Source organism: Aplosporella prunicola (assembly GCF_010093885.1).
Source record: "Aplosporella prunicola CBS 121167 unplaced genomic scaffold K452scaffold_5, whole genome shotgun sequence".
Lineage (NCBI taxonomy): Eukaryota > Fungi > Ascomycota > Dothideomycetes > Botryosphaeriales > Aplosporellaceae > Aplosporella > Aplosporella prunicola.
Genome location: NW_022983533.1, coordinates 922626 through 937672, shown reverse-complemented (window position 1 = coordinate 937672; position 15047 = coordinate 922626). Strand labels below are relative to the sequence as shown.

Genomic DNA, 15047 nt, shown 5'->3' with positions numbered 1-15047 from the left:
GCCCATGACCTCATCAGCTAAGAAGCAAGCAAGGAAGGAAGGAATGGAAGGTAAAGGTAGGCAGTGCCGTGCCAGCGCACTCACGCACTCACGCACGCACTGCACACTCGCTCCCCGACTCCATCCACCCACCACGATCAAGCATCAAGGGCATCATCACATCGCACCCACCACCAACCCCGACTCATCTCAGCGTCCACAAGTGCCTGCATCTGCATCTGTCTCTCGAACCCAACAATGTCTGTCATTCATTGATTCCGATTCCATATAGCAAGGCAAGGCAAGCAAAGAGCAAGCAAGCAAAGAACAGCAGCAGAAGAAGCAGCAGAAGCAGCATAAGAAGCAGAAGAAGAAAAAAAAGAAAAAGAAGAGGAAGAAAAAGTGAAACTTTATAAAAAAAAAGGAAAAAGTAAAAGAAAAAAAGAGAAGAAAAAAAAAAAAAAAAAAAGAAAAGACTCCATTCCTCATCAGCGGCCGCTAGTTATCCCCTTCCATCTCTCGCGCGCGGTCCCCGTCCCGTCCCATCCCCATTGGGCACCGTACCGTACCGTACCGTACCGTGTCAGATCGGGAAGAGAGACAAAAACGGGGGAGGGTGAGCAGAAACCAGAAACCAGGGTTGAAAGAAAAAGCAGCAGCAGCAGCAGAAGGGCAAACAAGGCAAAGCAGCGGCAGCAGTAGCAGTAGCAGTAGCATTAGCAGCACCTCGGAAGATACACCCCTCTTCTTTCGGAGAGAAAGGCGGCGCTTCGTCATGCATGCCGTGTACCACCCGCATCGCGCCCCAGCCGCGGCCGAGCGGCCCGCCGTGGCAATCAAAAAAAGCTATCGTACCGCATTGCCGCCATCAGACGCTTAGCATAAATCGTACACACTCCTCTTCCTTGCCACGTCGGATCCCGTTTTGTTTGATGTGTCGCCAAATAATTTTTTTTTTTTTTCTTCTTTTCTTCTTTTTTAATTTCTTCCTCACCACCAGTCCCGAAAAACCCCCTCAAGTCAATCACTCACCGTTCGTTGTCGATGCGGTGAACGTGCCCGAGAGCGCTTCGTTTCGTGGCGGGGTATTTCTAGACGGGTAAGCGGGGTCCACAGAAGTCAAGTTGTGATAATCACCAGTAAGGACGACGATTGTAGTCATCGTAGCTTCCGCGCGGGCCGGGGCTCCTGGGACGTCCCCTCGGCGATGGGGGACGGCCGCCGTACGGCCTGTCGTGACCGTTCATGTACGGGTCGGGCTCGTAACCACCGCCGCGGCGGGGAGGAGGGGGCCCACGCGCGTCGTAGGGGTCATCCGGGTAGCGCGCACGCGGAGGAGGGTAGGCGTCATCGACGGGGCCACCGCGGACGCGAGGCGGGCTGCGAGCGTAGCGGTCGCGCGGGTCATAGTAGTCGCGCGGAGGAGAGCGGCGACGGTAGTCGTCACGACGAGGGCTGTAGCCGCGCGGAGGACCGCGACGGTAATAGTCATCATCAGGAGGAGGACCATATCCGCGACCGCGGACGGGCGAGCGAGACCTATAACGCTCACGAGGGCGGTCCTCTTGGATCTGGTAGCGGTTAGAGTAGGGGCGATCATAGAAGGGAGACGGCGTCCTGACATCTTGAACGCATCGGACCGCCTGCCCCTTGAACTCCCGGTTATCGAGCTTCTCAACCGCGTTGCGGAGGTCGACCGCGGTCTCGTACTCGACGAAACTGCCACGCGATGATTAGCTGGGCGAAGATTCCCCAAAAGAGGTAAGGTGATGTATCAATCTTACCCACGGCCGTCGCGCTCGCGGCCGACTTCGGAGTAGACGACGTCCAGTCCGGATTGACGGGCAAAGTCCTTCAGGTCCTATGGTCCAGTGTAAGTCCGGGTCAATTGTACCAACATTGGATGAACGGTGACACGTGTTGAGGGGAAGTCCGGGCCGGGTCCACATCCAGAAGCCTCCAAGCCACCAGTGAATGAACAGGCCTTGCGCAATCCGCGGTGCCTCGGTGGGAATGACAAGGCCGACAAAGGCGGCGACAAGCAGGACTGGGGCGGCAGAAGAGCTCTACATGTGCGCGCGCGTGACGGCAGATGCAAAGGTGCGAAAAAGGTGCAGGATGAAGTGCAGGGAAAGAAAGGCACCGAGCAGACGGCGGCGTCGCAATCCGGCAGAGCAACCTCAAGCGGATTCCAGAACAGCCTGCGGACGCGCAGAGGGGACAAGATGGTGGCGAAGGAGGGAAGAGAATCCAAGGGTCTCAGAACCAAGTGATACGGGGAATTTGCTAACCTGCCAGCTCGTCTCGACGGGAAGACCAGTGATGGACATGCGGAATGGGGTGCGCCTAGGGCGCGGGGCGGCGCGCTCCTGGTGGGCGAAACCCTCGTTCTGGCGACGCGAGCCACGCGCAAACTGCACGACGAGGCGCTCGCCCATGAAGTCGGAGCCATCTGTCGTGCAACGGTTAGAGGCGGTGGCGCGATTGATTGGAGACACAACAACGTACGGAAGGCTGTGGTGGCGCAGGCGTTAGTCTCAGAGATCGGCGGCGCAGCGAGAGAGCATTTTTTTTCGTGACTTACCAGGAACAACGTCGCGGGCGTCCATGGCGTCTTTGTACTCGATGAAGCCGAAGCCGTTCATGAGCTTGATCTCGGTGATCTCGCCGGTGCCATGGGTCGCAAAGTGAGCCTCGACATCGGCCTTGGTGGCTGTTGCACCGGGGTGGCTAGTCAGCGACGCGCAAAAAGGCCAGGAAAGCGACGACAAAGATGGTGGCAGGCCATGGCTCCTTCAGTCCGCGAGACTCCATCCATCCAAACGTAGCGGGGGTGCGGCCTTTCCTATGGGAATGTGCATACCATTGCGGGGGAGGTTGCCCAGGTAGAGGCGGGTCGACGACACCTCAGTCATGATGCGCGATCCGGCGGGGGGTGTCCAAGGCGCGGCGCCAACTAAAAGGCCTGCTGTGGGAGGACCGGGCGATGGAATGAAGATGGAACAGGTGTTTGTCGCGCGCAATCCGGGACGGGCGACGGGGTGGAGGTTGAGGTGGTGATGGTTGATGCAAAGGTGCAAGAGCTTAAGACTCGGTCGGGTGAAACACGCGCCATGTCCCGCCAAGCACCGGCCAAGTCAGCGTCACCGTCATCGCAGCAGCCGAGAGCCGTGGGCCACGTCTCTCTACTCGTACCGTAGTATACATGTATTTTTATCCACAACAACAACAACAACTACTACTAACGCCTGTAAATGCAAATCAATCATACTGCTGCTGATCAATCAATCCAGCAGCTTGTCGCTCGCCTTGCCAATAATCTTGGCCGCCTTCTCAATCTGCCGCTGCGCCAACGACCACTCACCCGCCTCAACCGCGTCGCGCACCGCCGGGAACACGGCCTCCGCGTAGCCGCTGTCCGCCGCCGGCCCCAGCACGACGTGCTTGTACTGCTCGCGGCCCGGCACCCCGTGCTGCTGCCCGTCGTCCTTGTGTGCGTCGGCCGGCAGGTCCAGCAGCTGCGTCTCGAAGCTGCTCAGGTGCTCGTTGTGCGTCAGCCGCTGCACCCCCATTGTGTTCGTCTCAAAGCCCGCCCGCGCGCTGAACTGCGTGTACCACCAGTCCTCAAAGTCGCTGAACTCCTCTGCATTCTTCTCCAGCCCGTCGGCCGCCGCAAACAGCGCCTTGAAGTCGAGCTTCTTGCCCTCCGTCGCGTCCTTGCTGACCGCGTACTTTTGCAAATCCTTAATGTAGCCTTGCATGGCCGAGCCGTAAGCCTTGACGTCAAACGGGTAAATGGGCTCCTGCGCCAACTCGAGGATGAGCAAGACCCAGACCTCGGCGAGTGCCGCGTGGTAGACGAATCCCGGGTCGCCGTACTCAGACATCCAGTCAAATGTCTCGTAACAACTGTGTAAGGGATAGCCGTTTTCAGGCCCCTCAAAGCCAATGTCGATGCTGGAACAGCCTGCAAAGTTTTGAAAGGCCACGTAGTCGCTGCTCGCGTCGAGTCCTTCGAGCTTGCCTCCTTCACTAGCCCACGCCTCGGAGAGCGTCACATTCCTGTAAGGATCGGCTACACGGCCAAGGACGCGCTTGAGCGCTTGATCAAAGAGGGGTGATCCCGACGCTCGGAACTTGTTGCCAAAGACACCAACGTCGACGTTCAGGTAGGCGATGCCGTTTTCTCGAAGGTCTTTTATGTGGTCTTCGACATACTCCGTCGAGCCGATGAGGTTGTACTCTTCGGCGTCCCACGAAGCAAAGTAGATACTGCGCAGGGGTCGCCAGCCTTGCTGGACAAGGGAGTCAAGAGCCGTGATGACTTCCAGCATAATTGCGGTGCCACTGCTCAGTCAGTACGTGTGTCAAAGATAAATGAATTGCGTGCACCAACCTTCCCGGATCTGCAGCTCCAAAACACCAGCTGTCGCGATGGTTGCCAACGTAAATCTTCTTTTGATTTGTTTCGATGCCCTCAAAGACACCCAGGACGTTCCAGATGTCGTGCTTCTCATCCTCTTCCTGCTCATTCATTAGATGCACGACCGGGGAAGCCTGGTCGCCGGTCCACCATTCGTCGATATCCTGCACGCCTCCGACCCAATCCTTGGTCAATTTCTGGCCGTGTCCCTTGAGCGACTGCAATAGCTTCTGCGCATCGCGCCACGCAAGCGGTAGACTTGGGATGTTCACCAGCGCGGAATTGTTGTCCTTGCTGATTCGCTCAGCGTCCATCGTCGACGCCCATCCCGGTGTGAGTACGTCGCCCGCAATCCAGGAGGAGAGGGCGACGGAGCCTCTCTGGACCGAGTCCTTGGGCCGCCACCTGCCACTGGGATAGACATCTCCTTTTACAAAACCATCCTCCTTGGGGTCGGAATAAATGAGACATCCGGCGGCACCCGCTTCCTCAGCAAGCTTGACCTTCATTCCGCGATCTGCTACGGTGCCGTAATACCGGACTAGCACGATTGCCCCTTGCAGATCGATGCCTTTGTCCTTTAGCATTTTGAAATCGTCTCTGCTCCCGTAATTCGCGTATATAAGCGGACCTGTGACGTTGCCGCTCCTCGACAGGCCGTGGAAAGTCAGCGTCTGCTGGTCCGGCTTCAGACCTTCCTTGGCCATATCTTCCTCCAGCATCGCCTCCCACCGCAGCTCCGGGGGCTCTACGATAGCGACTCTCCGTCCGCCCTTGGTGGGGTAGTTCAGGTAAACGTTGTAATCGAGCTGCGCGACCTCGTCCATTCCAGCGCTCCGGAAGTAGCGCTCGATCCAATCCGCCAAATACTTATTACCCTTGCTGCCGGCAACGTGGTCGACGCTCGTGATCTTGTACAAATTATCGGCGATGCGGTCCGGGGAGATGCTCGATTGGACGAACTGGCGCGTCCATTCGGGGTTGAAGGCGGCGCCGAGGCCGTTGTGGCCCAAGGGAGAGACGGTGGTGATGAGGAGGGCGTATGTCAGCGTGGCGATGAGCAGGACGCCGAACAGGCGGAAGACGACAACGTAGCTGGGCCGGAAGTCGACATCAGGCAGGCGCGAGGTGATGGCAGACATGTTGGGGAGGCTGAGGCTGAGGGGCGAGCGCCAGCGCGGCATGCGTATCGACGACAGCGTCTGGCCGATGCTGGCGATGCGCTTGGAGAAGCCCATGTGGATGCGCGCACGCCGGGTGCCGCGCTGGTTGTGGTTGTCGCCGTCGATGACCTCGAGCTGCTCCATCTCACGATGCAAGCCGGCCTCGCCTTCGTCGCTCTCCGACACCATGTCCGGCAGCGACAGGTCGCTCTCCATGCTGCCTCGCACGGATTCGACCGTGGGGTGCTGGTAGCCATCGGGCCTGCGCGACGCACTCCCTCCACTCCCTCCTCCTACGGTTCCGGCGCGGCCCAGCAGGCCTTGCCGCTCGGCGTCGTCGCTGACTTCATCGGGGCCAAGGTGTGAGCGGGAGGAGCCCGGGCGCGACGAGGTGGCTTCCTCATAGGTGGGGATGGGCAGGCTTTCTGCGGGATCGTAGCGATGTTTTTCGTCGACCATTGGTGCTGGTGTGGCGGGACTCCAGGTCCCGGGGGACTGGGGGTGTGCGTGGGGTGCTTCTTGGGTCGTGGATCGTGGCGATCAGGGCGCGCTCATGGTCGCGGGCGGCGGTGCAAGCGAGTGACTCTGGCAGAATTATGCTACGGGCAAGGGGGAAAGCGCAAGAAGAGGGTTGTGATTATGGGACCGCAAGAGCTCGGGGGGCTCGCCTCGGACCGTGATGCATTACGAATCCTCTGGCGTTGCAGCAGCTCCCCAAGCTCAAATGGCACCGCAATTCTTGGTCCCGGCCCCTATTTTTCGTATTATCGTATCTACTACTAGTACATATAGCTACTAGGTAATTACATATTCCGCCCGCCCGTCACCGATATCGTCTGCCCGTCAACATAGCTAAACAGCGGACTGGCCACAGCCAAGATTGCCCTAGCTGCCTCCGTCGCCGTACCCGGACGGCGCAGAGCAATGTCCTCAAACCCGGCCTTGGCACGGCTCTCGACCTGCGCGCGCGGAATCCCCAGCGAGACGCGGGACCCATCGGCCAAGGTGGCAAACGCGTCCGACTCTGCTCCATCGCGCGCCGCCGTCAGCCGCGTGAGTATATGCCCAAACGCGACCGTGTTGCAGCGCACGCCGAAGCGCGGCCCCCATTCTTTGGCAATCGTCTTGGTGAGCCCGACGACGCCTGCCTTGGCCAGCGCATAGTTGGCCTGCCCCGCGTTGCCGTGGAGCCCCGACGTCGACGAGATGTTGATGATGTTGCGCGCCTCGCCGTCCCTCACCCGGAAGTAGGGCGCCGCCGCGCGCACCAGTTTAAACGGCGCCGTGCAGTGCAGCGCCAAAATCGTCTCCCACTGCTTGTCCGTCGTCTTGTGGAGCACTCCGTCCCATGTGAAGCCCGCGTTGTTGACTATGATATGGATCTTGCCGCCGCCAAACTCGGCCGCCTTGCGAACCAGCTCCTCGAGGTACTTGTCGTCTAGCATGTCTCCCGGAATCGCTACGGCACTGCCGCCATCCTCGCGGATCCGCCGTGCGACCTCCTCTGACTTGCCTGTGGTGCTCTCAGCACAAGTGCTCCCCTCCGATCGTGACACAGACGAGGGGATCTTACCGGCATCGATGTCTGAGACGACGACCTTGGCACCCTCATTGGCAAAGAGCTTTGCCGTCTCGGCGCCAATGCCTTGTCCAGAGCCCGTGATGATGGCCACTTGGCCCGCGAGCAGGCCTTGGGGAAAGTTGAGGTGGCTGGCAACCTGTCTGATGCGGTCTGTGGGTGACATGGCTGGTTAGATGGCTCTCTTGGTTCGAAAGAGAAGTTAGCAGATATGCTGCGAAGTGCTGAAACAGGCGCGCATCAGAGCGCGGAGCCCGTGGGCTTAAAGCGGAGAGAGAATCTGGGGAAGCTGCAGTTGCCGAGGAGCATGACGCTATCGTGCGCGTCGTGCCGCGGCCCAGGGTCACTCAACACCATTCTCAGAGCGGGGTCGGTATACTTACCTATGTGGGTTGGGTATCACGTGGTGTGGTCAAAAATCAGGGGTCTTTGCAGATATACAATGCGTGTTTTTCGATATATATATATATGTTCATATTCAAAGCACAGAGTGCCTCCGTCGCTATGTTGCGATCCAACACCAGAAAATGCTAATCATCAACACCCACACAGATGCATGCAGTGAGAAAAAAAAGAAAAATCCGAGTACTCCACTGGACCTGCAGCGAGCACTTCGCAAATCAGTTCCTTCGTTCCAGTCCTCGTCCATCCGTATCCCATCATCCTTCATGACCGTTCCCTCATCGTTTCCGTAAAAAATCATCAAGACGTAAAAAAACCATTGCAAATCCACCTCATCATCTATTTCTTGCTCCTCTTGCCTTTGCCGCACTCCTTGCGGCTAAGCGGCTCCTCGGGGAAGACCCAACCGCGGACACGCTTCGCCTCCCTCTTCTCGCTGAGGTTGGGCTTGGGGATCCACGCGTCCTTCTCCTGGCAGTGCTGCCTCGTCAGGGCGGCGGGGCCACCGACCTCCATGCGCCAAGTGCCCTGGGTGCCGGGCAGGGGGTCCTCCTTGGCCAGCATGTGCAGGTACCAGAGAGCAAGACCAACGGTCATCTGGGGCATCTGCTCACCGGTGACGGGATCGGTCTTGGTACCGAAGGCCGAGACGGAGATCGGCGCCGACAGCTCAAGGTGTCCGAAGAGCGGAACACCGGAGCCGGCATCGGCGTTAACGGTCGCCGTGTCAACCTGCGTCGCCGTGGCGGGGTCACCACCGCAGCGCACGCACAGCATCTCGATCTCAGTCATGATGAAACCATAGCGGCAGCCGTGCTCGCGCATGACGCGGTGGAGGTGAGCCAGACCAGCCAGGTAGTAGACCTGCTTGTTGGGGGTCTCGGAACGCATGCCCGTGTTCCACTGGTCATAGGCCTTGACAATGCCGACAACGCGACCACGGCCATCACCGTAGATGGTTTTCTCGTAGTCGGTCGCGTAGTTGGAGACAAAGTCGACCGGAGTCTGGGCGGTGGGCATGTTCTTGCGAGAGCGGATAGAGATGTGAGAAGTACCCTGAGCGACAGAGAGAGCAGCGTTGACCTTGGTCGCGTGGTAGTCGCGGTAGACATCGTGAAGAGCAGCCTCGCAGTCGGGAGCGAGGTTGGGGCGAGCCGGGGTGGGCAGAGCAGCCTCGGCAACGGGGATCTGGAGCAGAGGCATCAGACCAGGGATGGAGCTGATGGTCTCAACGTTGAAGTCGGCCCAGCTGCGGAGGTTGCGAATGTCCCACCAGTAGTGCGTCTGGTTCAGGCTGCGGCCAGCAGTGGTGATGCGCTGAACAAGGGCAGGCTGAGGGTTGGGGGCGGTCAGGTAGTCCATGATGGTCGTGGTGGCAGGCTGGCCGAAGCTGTCGCAGCCAAACTGGAAGTCGGCAGCCATGGGGTACTGAACCGCAGGGGCAGCGGCATGCAGGGGCTCGAACATGTCAGGGACCTGGAAGTCGTTGGTGTACTCGTTGCAGGTAGGCATGGCAGTGACCATGTTCAGGGCCATCGAAGCCGCAGTAGAGTGAGCCGTCATGTAGTTGGGCATGGCACGGTAGGTGGGGTAGCCATAGCGGTTGATGACCGACGAGTCGATGCTCGAGACAGAGGTAGAGCGGGAGTGGGCGTTGACAGCAGAAGTCGAGCGGGACCTCGAGTGAAGAGAGGGACGGCAGGGAGCTTCCGAGTAGGGGTTGGGCGAGTTGTAGCCAGAGTGCATGCCGGCATCAAAGGGAGAAAGCCTGGAAGCGGGCGTGTACACGGAGCCGTTGCTGTCAATGGGGCTAGTGGAACGACGGCTCATGCCAGGGCGCATGTAGGGGCTGTAGTTGCCAGCCGAGAAACCAGAGGCGGCAGAGACCGTCCTGCGGTGTCTGACGGGGCCGCGGATCGGGCCACTGGTCGGGCCATTGACGGGGCCGTTGGTGGGCTCGGTGGTCTGGTCCTGGGACCTGATCTTGGGGAGAAGAACAGGGCCTAGTTGGCGGATGGGGGACCTTGCGGGGGTGGTGATGGTGGTGTCGGGCGAAGCTTCGGGAGACATGGTGTAAGAGGCGTTGGAAGCTTGGCTGCTCACGCTCTCCGGATAGAACTGGGCCATAGCCTGAGGGGGGGTGGTGTGTCTGGAATACATTGGGGAAAGACTTTTTTTTGGGGCGTCGCTACCGGACTTGATGAAGCTTGTAAGCCATTGGGTCTTGTAGAATGACGAACATACGGCACTTACGCAACTGGACGATCAGGCAGGAATTACGGAAGGATTATGAGCAGAGGCCAGCTCCACCGACGGTCTATGACAGAACCAAGGAAATGGGAAAAAGAGACAGGGAAATGAGGCGTTTAGCTCCCGCGAGGAAAGGTCAAGAGACTACTGGGGGAGAGGCAGTGTTGTGCGGTGTGGCCCGGGTTCTTATTCTCGCTGGCAGCAGACCATGACGACCAAAGAATTCTGGAAAACCGGGGAGACTGGGACTAGCGGCAGACGACTTGAAACAACGTATCATGTAGTGCGTGAAACGAGGCAGCGGGATGTCCGCAACGAGCAGTATTATGGGCGATTACGCAGGCGGGCGGCAGGCGAGACGAGGGCTGGACGCGTGATTTTCGGCCGGATTGGGTGAAATTTGCAGAAGTCTTGGAAGGAAGCGCTTCGAGGGCGCGAGGGAGCGTCGGGCGCTTGCAGGGAAAAAACGCGAGGTTGAGCTCAGGTCGCGATGGCGATTGGCGGTGTAGAGGAGGTTGGCGCGCGGCGATTGGTCGGTGGCAGGAGCGACCCTGCCACCTTCCCTCTTTCCCGCCATGCTTCCCGCCCCGCACGGAAGGTCAAAGTGGCCGCCAACTCAGCCGTTTCGAAACTGCAGCTACGACTTGCGCTACGTGGTGGTGACTCACGACTCACGAGAAGACCATGCTCTTAATGACAATGTCCCTCCGACCCTCCTCCCTTCAGGCCCTCAGGCCCCTCCTGTCAACCGCGTCCCGTACCGCTGGTCTAGGCGCCGTAGGTCTGTAATTGGCCGCCTTGTGGCCCTTGACCACAACGGCGCCTACCAGCCTCCCGACGACGCGGCCATGGTCACGGCCTTTGTCCCTCCGTAGCCGCGCCTGCGGAACGACGCCTGCACATGCGCCTGCGGCTCTAGTGAACATGCTGCAATGTCCCTAAGCGCCCGCTTTCCCCAACCCTCCCAAGCATGCTTCCATCGTGCACACAGACGGTGCCGATCCGAAAAGCCAGCTCAGGTCAAAGGCCGTGGCAACCCGTTCCATCGTGTCATGGCGACGTGCTCGGCTGATCGGAGCGAGCATCAAGCGCCTCGTTGGGACTCACGGGACTGTGGATCGCCTGGCGCCTTGGGCCGCCGGTGCTCTGTGTTTGCTAGAGGCGAATCGCTCTGCTGGACCCTCATCCGCATCCAACAGTCTAGAGTGCGCCTTCGGTCCGCGTCTCGTAAAGTGTGCAGTGCTTCATGTCCGAGTAGCGAGCGATTCGAGACCCCGACGCTCTCTCTTCGACTACGTACTGTGCAGCTTGTCTAGCACCTTCCGTTGCCACCATAGCGGCCAGCTCACGACGCTCCGCTGCCTCCGAGCCTCTTCCGCCGCAAAGACCATGGCGTGGCTCTGGATGACTTCTTCCAGCGTGCACCCGATGAACTTCTGCTGCGCCTCGGCCGCCCCCAGTTTCCCCTCTTTGACCGCTGCAACCGCCAACACAAACTGCGTGGCCAAGCCCTCATCGCCCCCGCCATGACCACCACCCCGCAACTCCGGGTGGTGTGTCTCGCTGCGGCCACTTGCAAAGTCATGAGTCGTGATGCTCGTGCTGTCGTACTCGACCTCGCCCTTTGTTCCGTAGATGCGGCCACGTCGTTCACAGATCTTCGCCGTGAACGCAACCATGTGGAATTGCGCCGTCTTGGCCCCGCGCCCGCCCTCGTCGCCATCCTCCCAGGTCATGGTCACGCTCTGGTCGTCGCAGACGTCATTGTCGGCCTCCCACACGCACCGCCCGAACCACGGCCGCGACCGCACCTGCCCTTCGGGCGTCGCCGCCGTGTAGTCCTCACCGAGGTCCCGCACGAGCTTCTCCTCGGCCGCCTCGAGGCCTTGGGCGGCGAGGCAGTCTTCGATCTCGGGATTCACTATCTTGACCGGCCACTTGGCGTTGCCGTTGCGCAAGTGCCGCTCGACATAGATCTTTTTGGCGCTGTACATGCACTCCTTCTCAATCGGGCAGGACAGGCAGTTGGTCGCCGTGCCTGCCGCCGCGGGCTTCCTGGACTTGCGGAAGAAGTTCAGCCGGCCCGTCGACGTCAGGAAGGCCGGCTGGTGCGCCTTCTCGCCGGCTTGCGCGGGCGCGCTGAGCATCCAGAGGAGAAAGTCAATGTCGTGGCATGACTTTGTGAGCAGGGACGGTGCGGTCGTTGACTCGCGTCTCCAGTTGCCTCTGCAGAGCATCAGTGACGGCCATTGAACTTGGATCCAAAAGCACTGCAATCATACCGCACGTAGCTGTGAGAAAAGTGCCACCAGCCTGCAGTAAAAGCGCCGTCAGCATGAGCACAAAGCATCGCGCCGTCTACAAGGTAACAACGTCCGTCACCATAAAGCGAGATTCGCCGTGAAGCGAGATGGTGATACGTGTACGGAGGAGAAGAAGAGTCCCGGTTAGGATATGTCGAGCCACTGTATGCTTTAAGACATTTTCATCCATATCCGGAACTCGAGATATGGGCTAGGCAGGGAGTGCTCTGTAGGGACTGCTTGTATCATCCCCTGTCTCGCTAGACGGTAGATCGTGGTTCGCAGTGACAGACGTCGCATTATGCCATGGCGTCTTTCTTTGGTCGTTAGGGTAAGTTTGGGCTGGGAGCAACGCAAGGAGTACTCCGTAGGGACAGCACGTATCGTCCCCTATCTCGCTATACAGTGAATCTCGGCCCGCAGTGACGGACATTCCAAGAAGCCAAAAAGAACCCAAGCGCACAAGCAAAGCACGCGCGACTTACCAACAGGCTCCGTATGCTCAACACTCAGCACGTCGCCGACGACGCGCCTCTCGCGCACCAGCTCGCGCAACAGCGCATTATGCGGCGAGTAGCGCAGGACATGGCCGATGCCGAAGACGCGCTGCTCCTCGGGGCCCCCCGCGCGCATGGCGTCGTAGATGCGCACGCAGTCGGCCAGCGTCGTCGCCAACGGCTTCTCGCACATGACGTGCAGGCCCAGCGGCGCCAGGCCCTCGATGACCTCGCGGTGCTGCTCGTCCAGCACGCACACGAACGCCGCGTCCACGCCCAAGGGCGCGGGCAACCCCGTCGGAGCTGCTGCTGCTTGCGTGCGCCGTGTCTGCTCCCAGGCTACGAATGCGCGCCAGTCGGTGAATGAGCCGCTTGCGCTGCTGTCGTCGTCGTCCCGCATGTACAGCGCGCGGAACTCGCGCCGCTTGAAGGCGATGGGCTCGGCGACGGCGGCGACGACGCCGTGCCCGGAGGCGGTGATGGCGGCGGCGTAGGCGTGGCCCCGTGACCCGGCGCCGATGATGAGGATGCGCGGCTTGGAGGGGGAGGGGGAGGGGGAGGGGTGTGCGGCGCCGGTGCCCGTGGTGCCGGTGGGCGTGGGGGCGGAGACTGCGTCGGCGGGGTGGTGCATGCTGGTTGTGGTGGTGATGACTGACTGAATGCGTGCGTGCTGAAGCAGGAGGTTGAGCACAAGACCAGAGAGGTCACGATAGCGGCTAGCTGCCGGCTGGCTGCAAGCAACGGAAAGCTGGGACAGATGGAGACGAAGCAGAAGCAGGCAGCGCTCAGCTAGGAAGGTAGGCAGCTGGATATGAATAACGGGTGCGGGTTGCGCGATGGGGATGCATGCCATGCTACGCTACGGTAGCAGGTAATGCCATCTCTGGCGGCCGTGATTGGGTCGCTGCTTCGGCCACGACGAGCGGGGTGCAGCTGCAAAGAATGCGTGTGCCGTGCGCGTGCGTGCATCGTCTCGTCTTATCTATCCGCGCGTGTTTCATGCTTGGGTTGTAACTAACTTGTGTGACGGTTGCGCAGCGGGGTCGTTGTTGTGTGTGTGTGAGTGTGTCCACGTGCCCGTGTGTAGGTGTGCCTGAGGCAGTAAGCGGATCGACCTCGGACTCTTGTGCCATATCCGACGTCGAGGTTGAGCTGAACGTGATGAACTTTTTTTTTTTTTTTTTCCTCTCCTTTGTTTCATTAGTTTGAAACACGCCTGCTTAGTGCTGTGGACTGCTGCCACAAGGCTGTTGCTTAGTCCGCTACACGTGCTGCTGCGGTTGTTGTTTGTGTGCGTGAAGACAGAGGACACGATTACATTGAGGAAGTCTGTCCCGCAGCAACACACGTTGAAACTGTTCACACGTCCAGCGAATCTCAATCGTCTACTGGACAGAGGATGGTTCCCGGCCGCAAAGAGCAGCTCGACACGATAGCAACGTGACCTAGCCACATCTCTAGAGCCGATCGTGGAGTCACCAAAAAGCCCATCGGCTGCGATCAATAATCATACAATCATACACTGCGCAGCTCGATCGTCTCGTCCGGTCTCATCTAGGCGGAAGAACCGACAAGCTCCCCGCCCGCCAGCCAGCCGCAAAGCCGCACAAATCCGTTCCGAGAACAAACGAGAACCACATCCCGAGTCCAGACCAGACCGGCAAAGTTGCACATCGCGGGGGGTTGCCTGATCATTCATGGTGGATGGTGGGGCGCAAGAGGGCCAAAAAAAGCGAAACAAGGGTCCCGCGCTGCTCCACGCAAATCTCGTCGACCTTCCATCCTTGCCCCGCCAACCGCCGCGCGCATCTTCCGCAATCCGCACCGACACGCCGCAGCCGCACGCATGGGGCACTGGCGGTATCGACAAATGCGCACCAGCATCATCATCATCATCTGACAAAGAGGTCAAAGAGCAGCGGGAAGGAAGACGAGGAGGTTGGGGAGAAGGCTGCGGGATCGGCGCCCGGTCGTCGTCGTCGTCGTCGTGCTTCCTAGCCACCCACACCGGCACTCGACCGCCCTACCGGCCACCGGAAAAAGGAAAAAATGAGGCAGCTTGACGCCACTCGGCTCTAGACTAACTATGCTTGCTTGCCCACCGCAATTATTACCTAGGTTGAGAAACCGCAAAAACTAATGCACGCAGCCGTCATCGAGGCCCGTCGCCTGACCGCGCGGGCCGACCTCCTGCGTCAGCATCCTGTCCTGAGGGTCTGGAGCTTTTGCGCGAGCTGCCGGGACGAGCTGTGGCGAGCGCTGCAACTGTGCGGAAGACTAGAGTCGAGTCGCGGCGATCCGTCCATCGCGAGGCGTGGGTGTGGGTGTCGTCGTTCTTGGCGATGTGACTGTCGTTTGCGACTCTACTGATCTTACTCATACACACGCTGCGACGTCCCGACTCCCGGCCCGGCTGGCGCTCGTTGGGCCACTACCTACTCGTACCCCCCC

The 15047-nt window shown here is 59.8% G+C and overlaps 7 protein-coding genes across 7 annotated transcripts; all 7 read right to left on the bottom strand.

Moving 5' to 3' along the window:
- Positions 1-349: 349 nt before the first annotated feature.
- Positions 350-1149, bottom strand: K452DRAFT_284573 (uncharacterized protein). Its single transcript, XM_033539962.1, has 2 exons — positions 1117-1149; positions 350-1070 (listed from the first exon to the last, which is right to left on the bottom strand). The coding sequence occupies exon 2, from the start codon at positions 694-696 to the stop codon at positions 478-480; it is 219 nt and encodes a 72-aa protein (XP_033400896.1). The 5' UTR covers positions 697-1070; positions 1117-1149; the 3' UTR covers positions 350-477.
- Positions 1150-1462: 313 nt separating this feature from the next.
- On the bottom strand, positions 1463-3035 carry K452DRAFT_316282 (uncharacterized protein; the record flags this gene model as incomplete). Its single annotated transcript, XM_033543950.1, has 7 exons — positions 2843-3035; positions 2564-2692; positions 2488-2493; positions 2271-2431; positions 1764-1840; positions 1602-1698; positions 1463-1550 (listed from the first exon to the last, which is right to left on the bottom strand). Coding segments are annotated over exons 1-7 (609 nt in total), but the record flags the coding sequence as incomplete, so codon positions are not given.
- Positions 3036-3263: 228 nt separating this feature from the next.
- K452DRAFT_221988 (uncharacterized protein) lies at positions 3264-6024 on the bottom strand (the record flags this gene model as incomplete). Its single annotated transcript, XM_033536539.1, has 2 exons — positions 3264-4326; positions 4376-6024. The coding sequence occupies 2 exons, from the start codon at positions 6022-6024 to the stop codon at positions 3264-3266; spliced, it is 2712 nt and encodes a 903-aa protein (XP_033400894.1).
- Positions 6025-6368: 344 nt separating this feature from the next.
- On the bottom strand, positions 6369-7310 carry K452DRAFT_295718 (uncharacterized protein; the record flags this gene model as incomplete). Its single annotated transcript, XM_033541850.1, has 2 exons — positions 6369-7078; positions 7139-7310. 2 exons carry the CDS (start codon positions 7308-7310, stop codon positions 6369-6371), a joined length of 882 nt encoding a protein of 293 aa, XP_033400893.1.
- A 256-nt stretch (positions 7311-7566) lies between these two features.
- K452DRAFT_244902 (uncharacterized protein) lies at positions 7567-9937 on the bottom strand. The gene is made up of 2 exons (XM_033537963.1): positions 9800-9937; positions 7567-9742 (listed from the first exon to the last, which is right to left on the bottom strand). The coding sequence occupies exon 2, from the start codon at positions 9704-9706 to the stop codon at positions 7886-7888; it is 1821 nt and encodes a 606-aa protein (XP_033400892.1). The 5' UTR covers positions 9707-9742; positions 9800-9937; the 3' UTR covers positions 7567-7885.
- Positions 9938-10628: 691 nt separating this feature from the next.
- On the bottom strand, positions 10629-11996 carry K452DRAFT_284564 (uncharacterized protein). The gene has a single exon (XM_033539961.1). It carries the CDS (start codon positions 11941-11943, stop codon positions 11089-11091), a length of 855 nt encoding a protein of 284 aa, XP_033400891.1. The 5' UTR covers positions 11944-11996; the 3' UTR covers positions 10629-11088.
- Positions 11997-12261: 265 nt separating this feature from the next.
- On the bottom strand, positions 12262-13875 carry K452DRAFT_135601 (uncharacterized protein). The gene has a single exon (XM_033535333.1). It carries the CDS (start codon positions 13447-13449, stop codon positions 12490-12492), a length of 960 nt encoding a protein of 319 aa, XP_033400890.1. The 5' UTR covers positions 13450-13875; the 3' UTR covers positions 12262-12489.
- Between the last annotated feature and the right edge of the window lie 1172 nt (positions 13876-15047).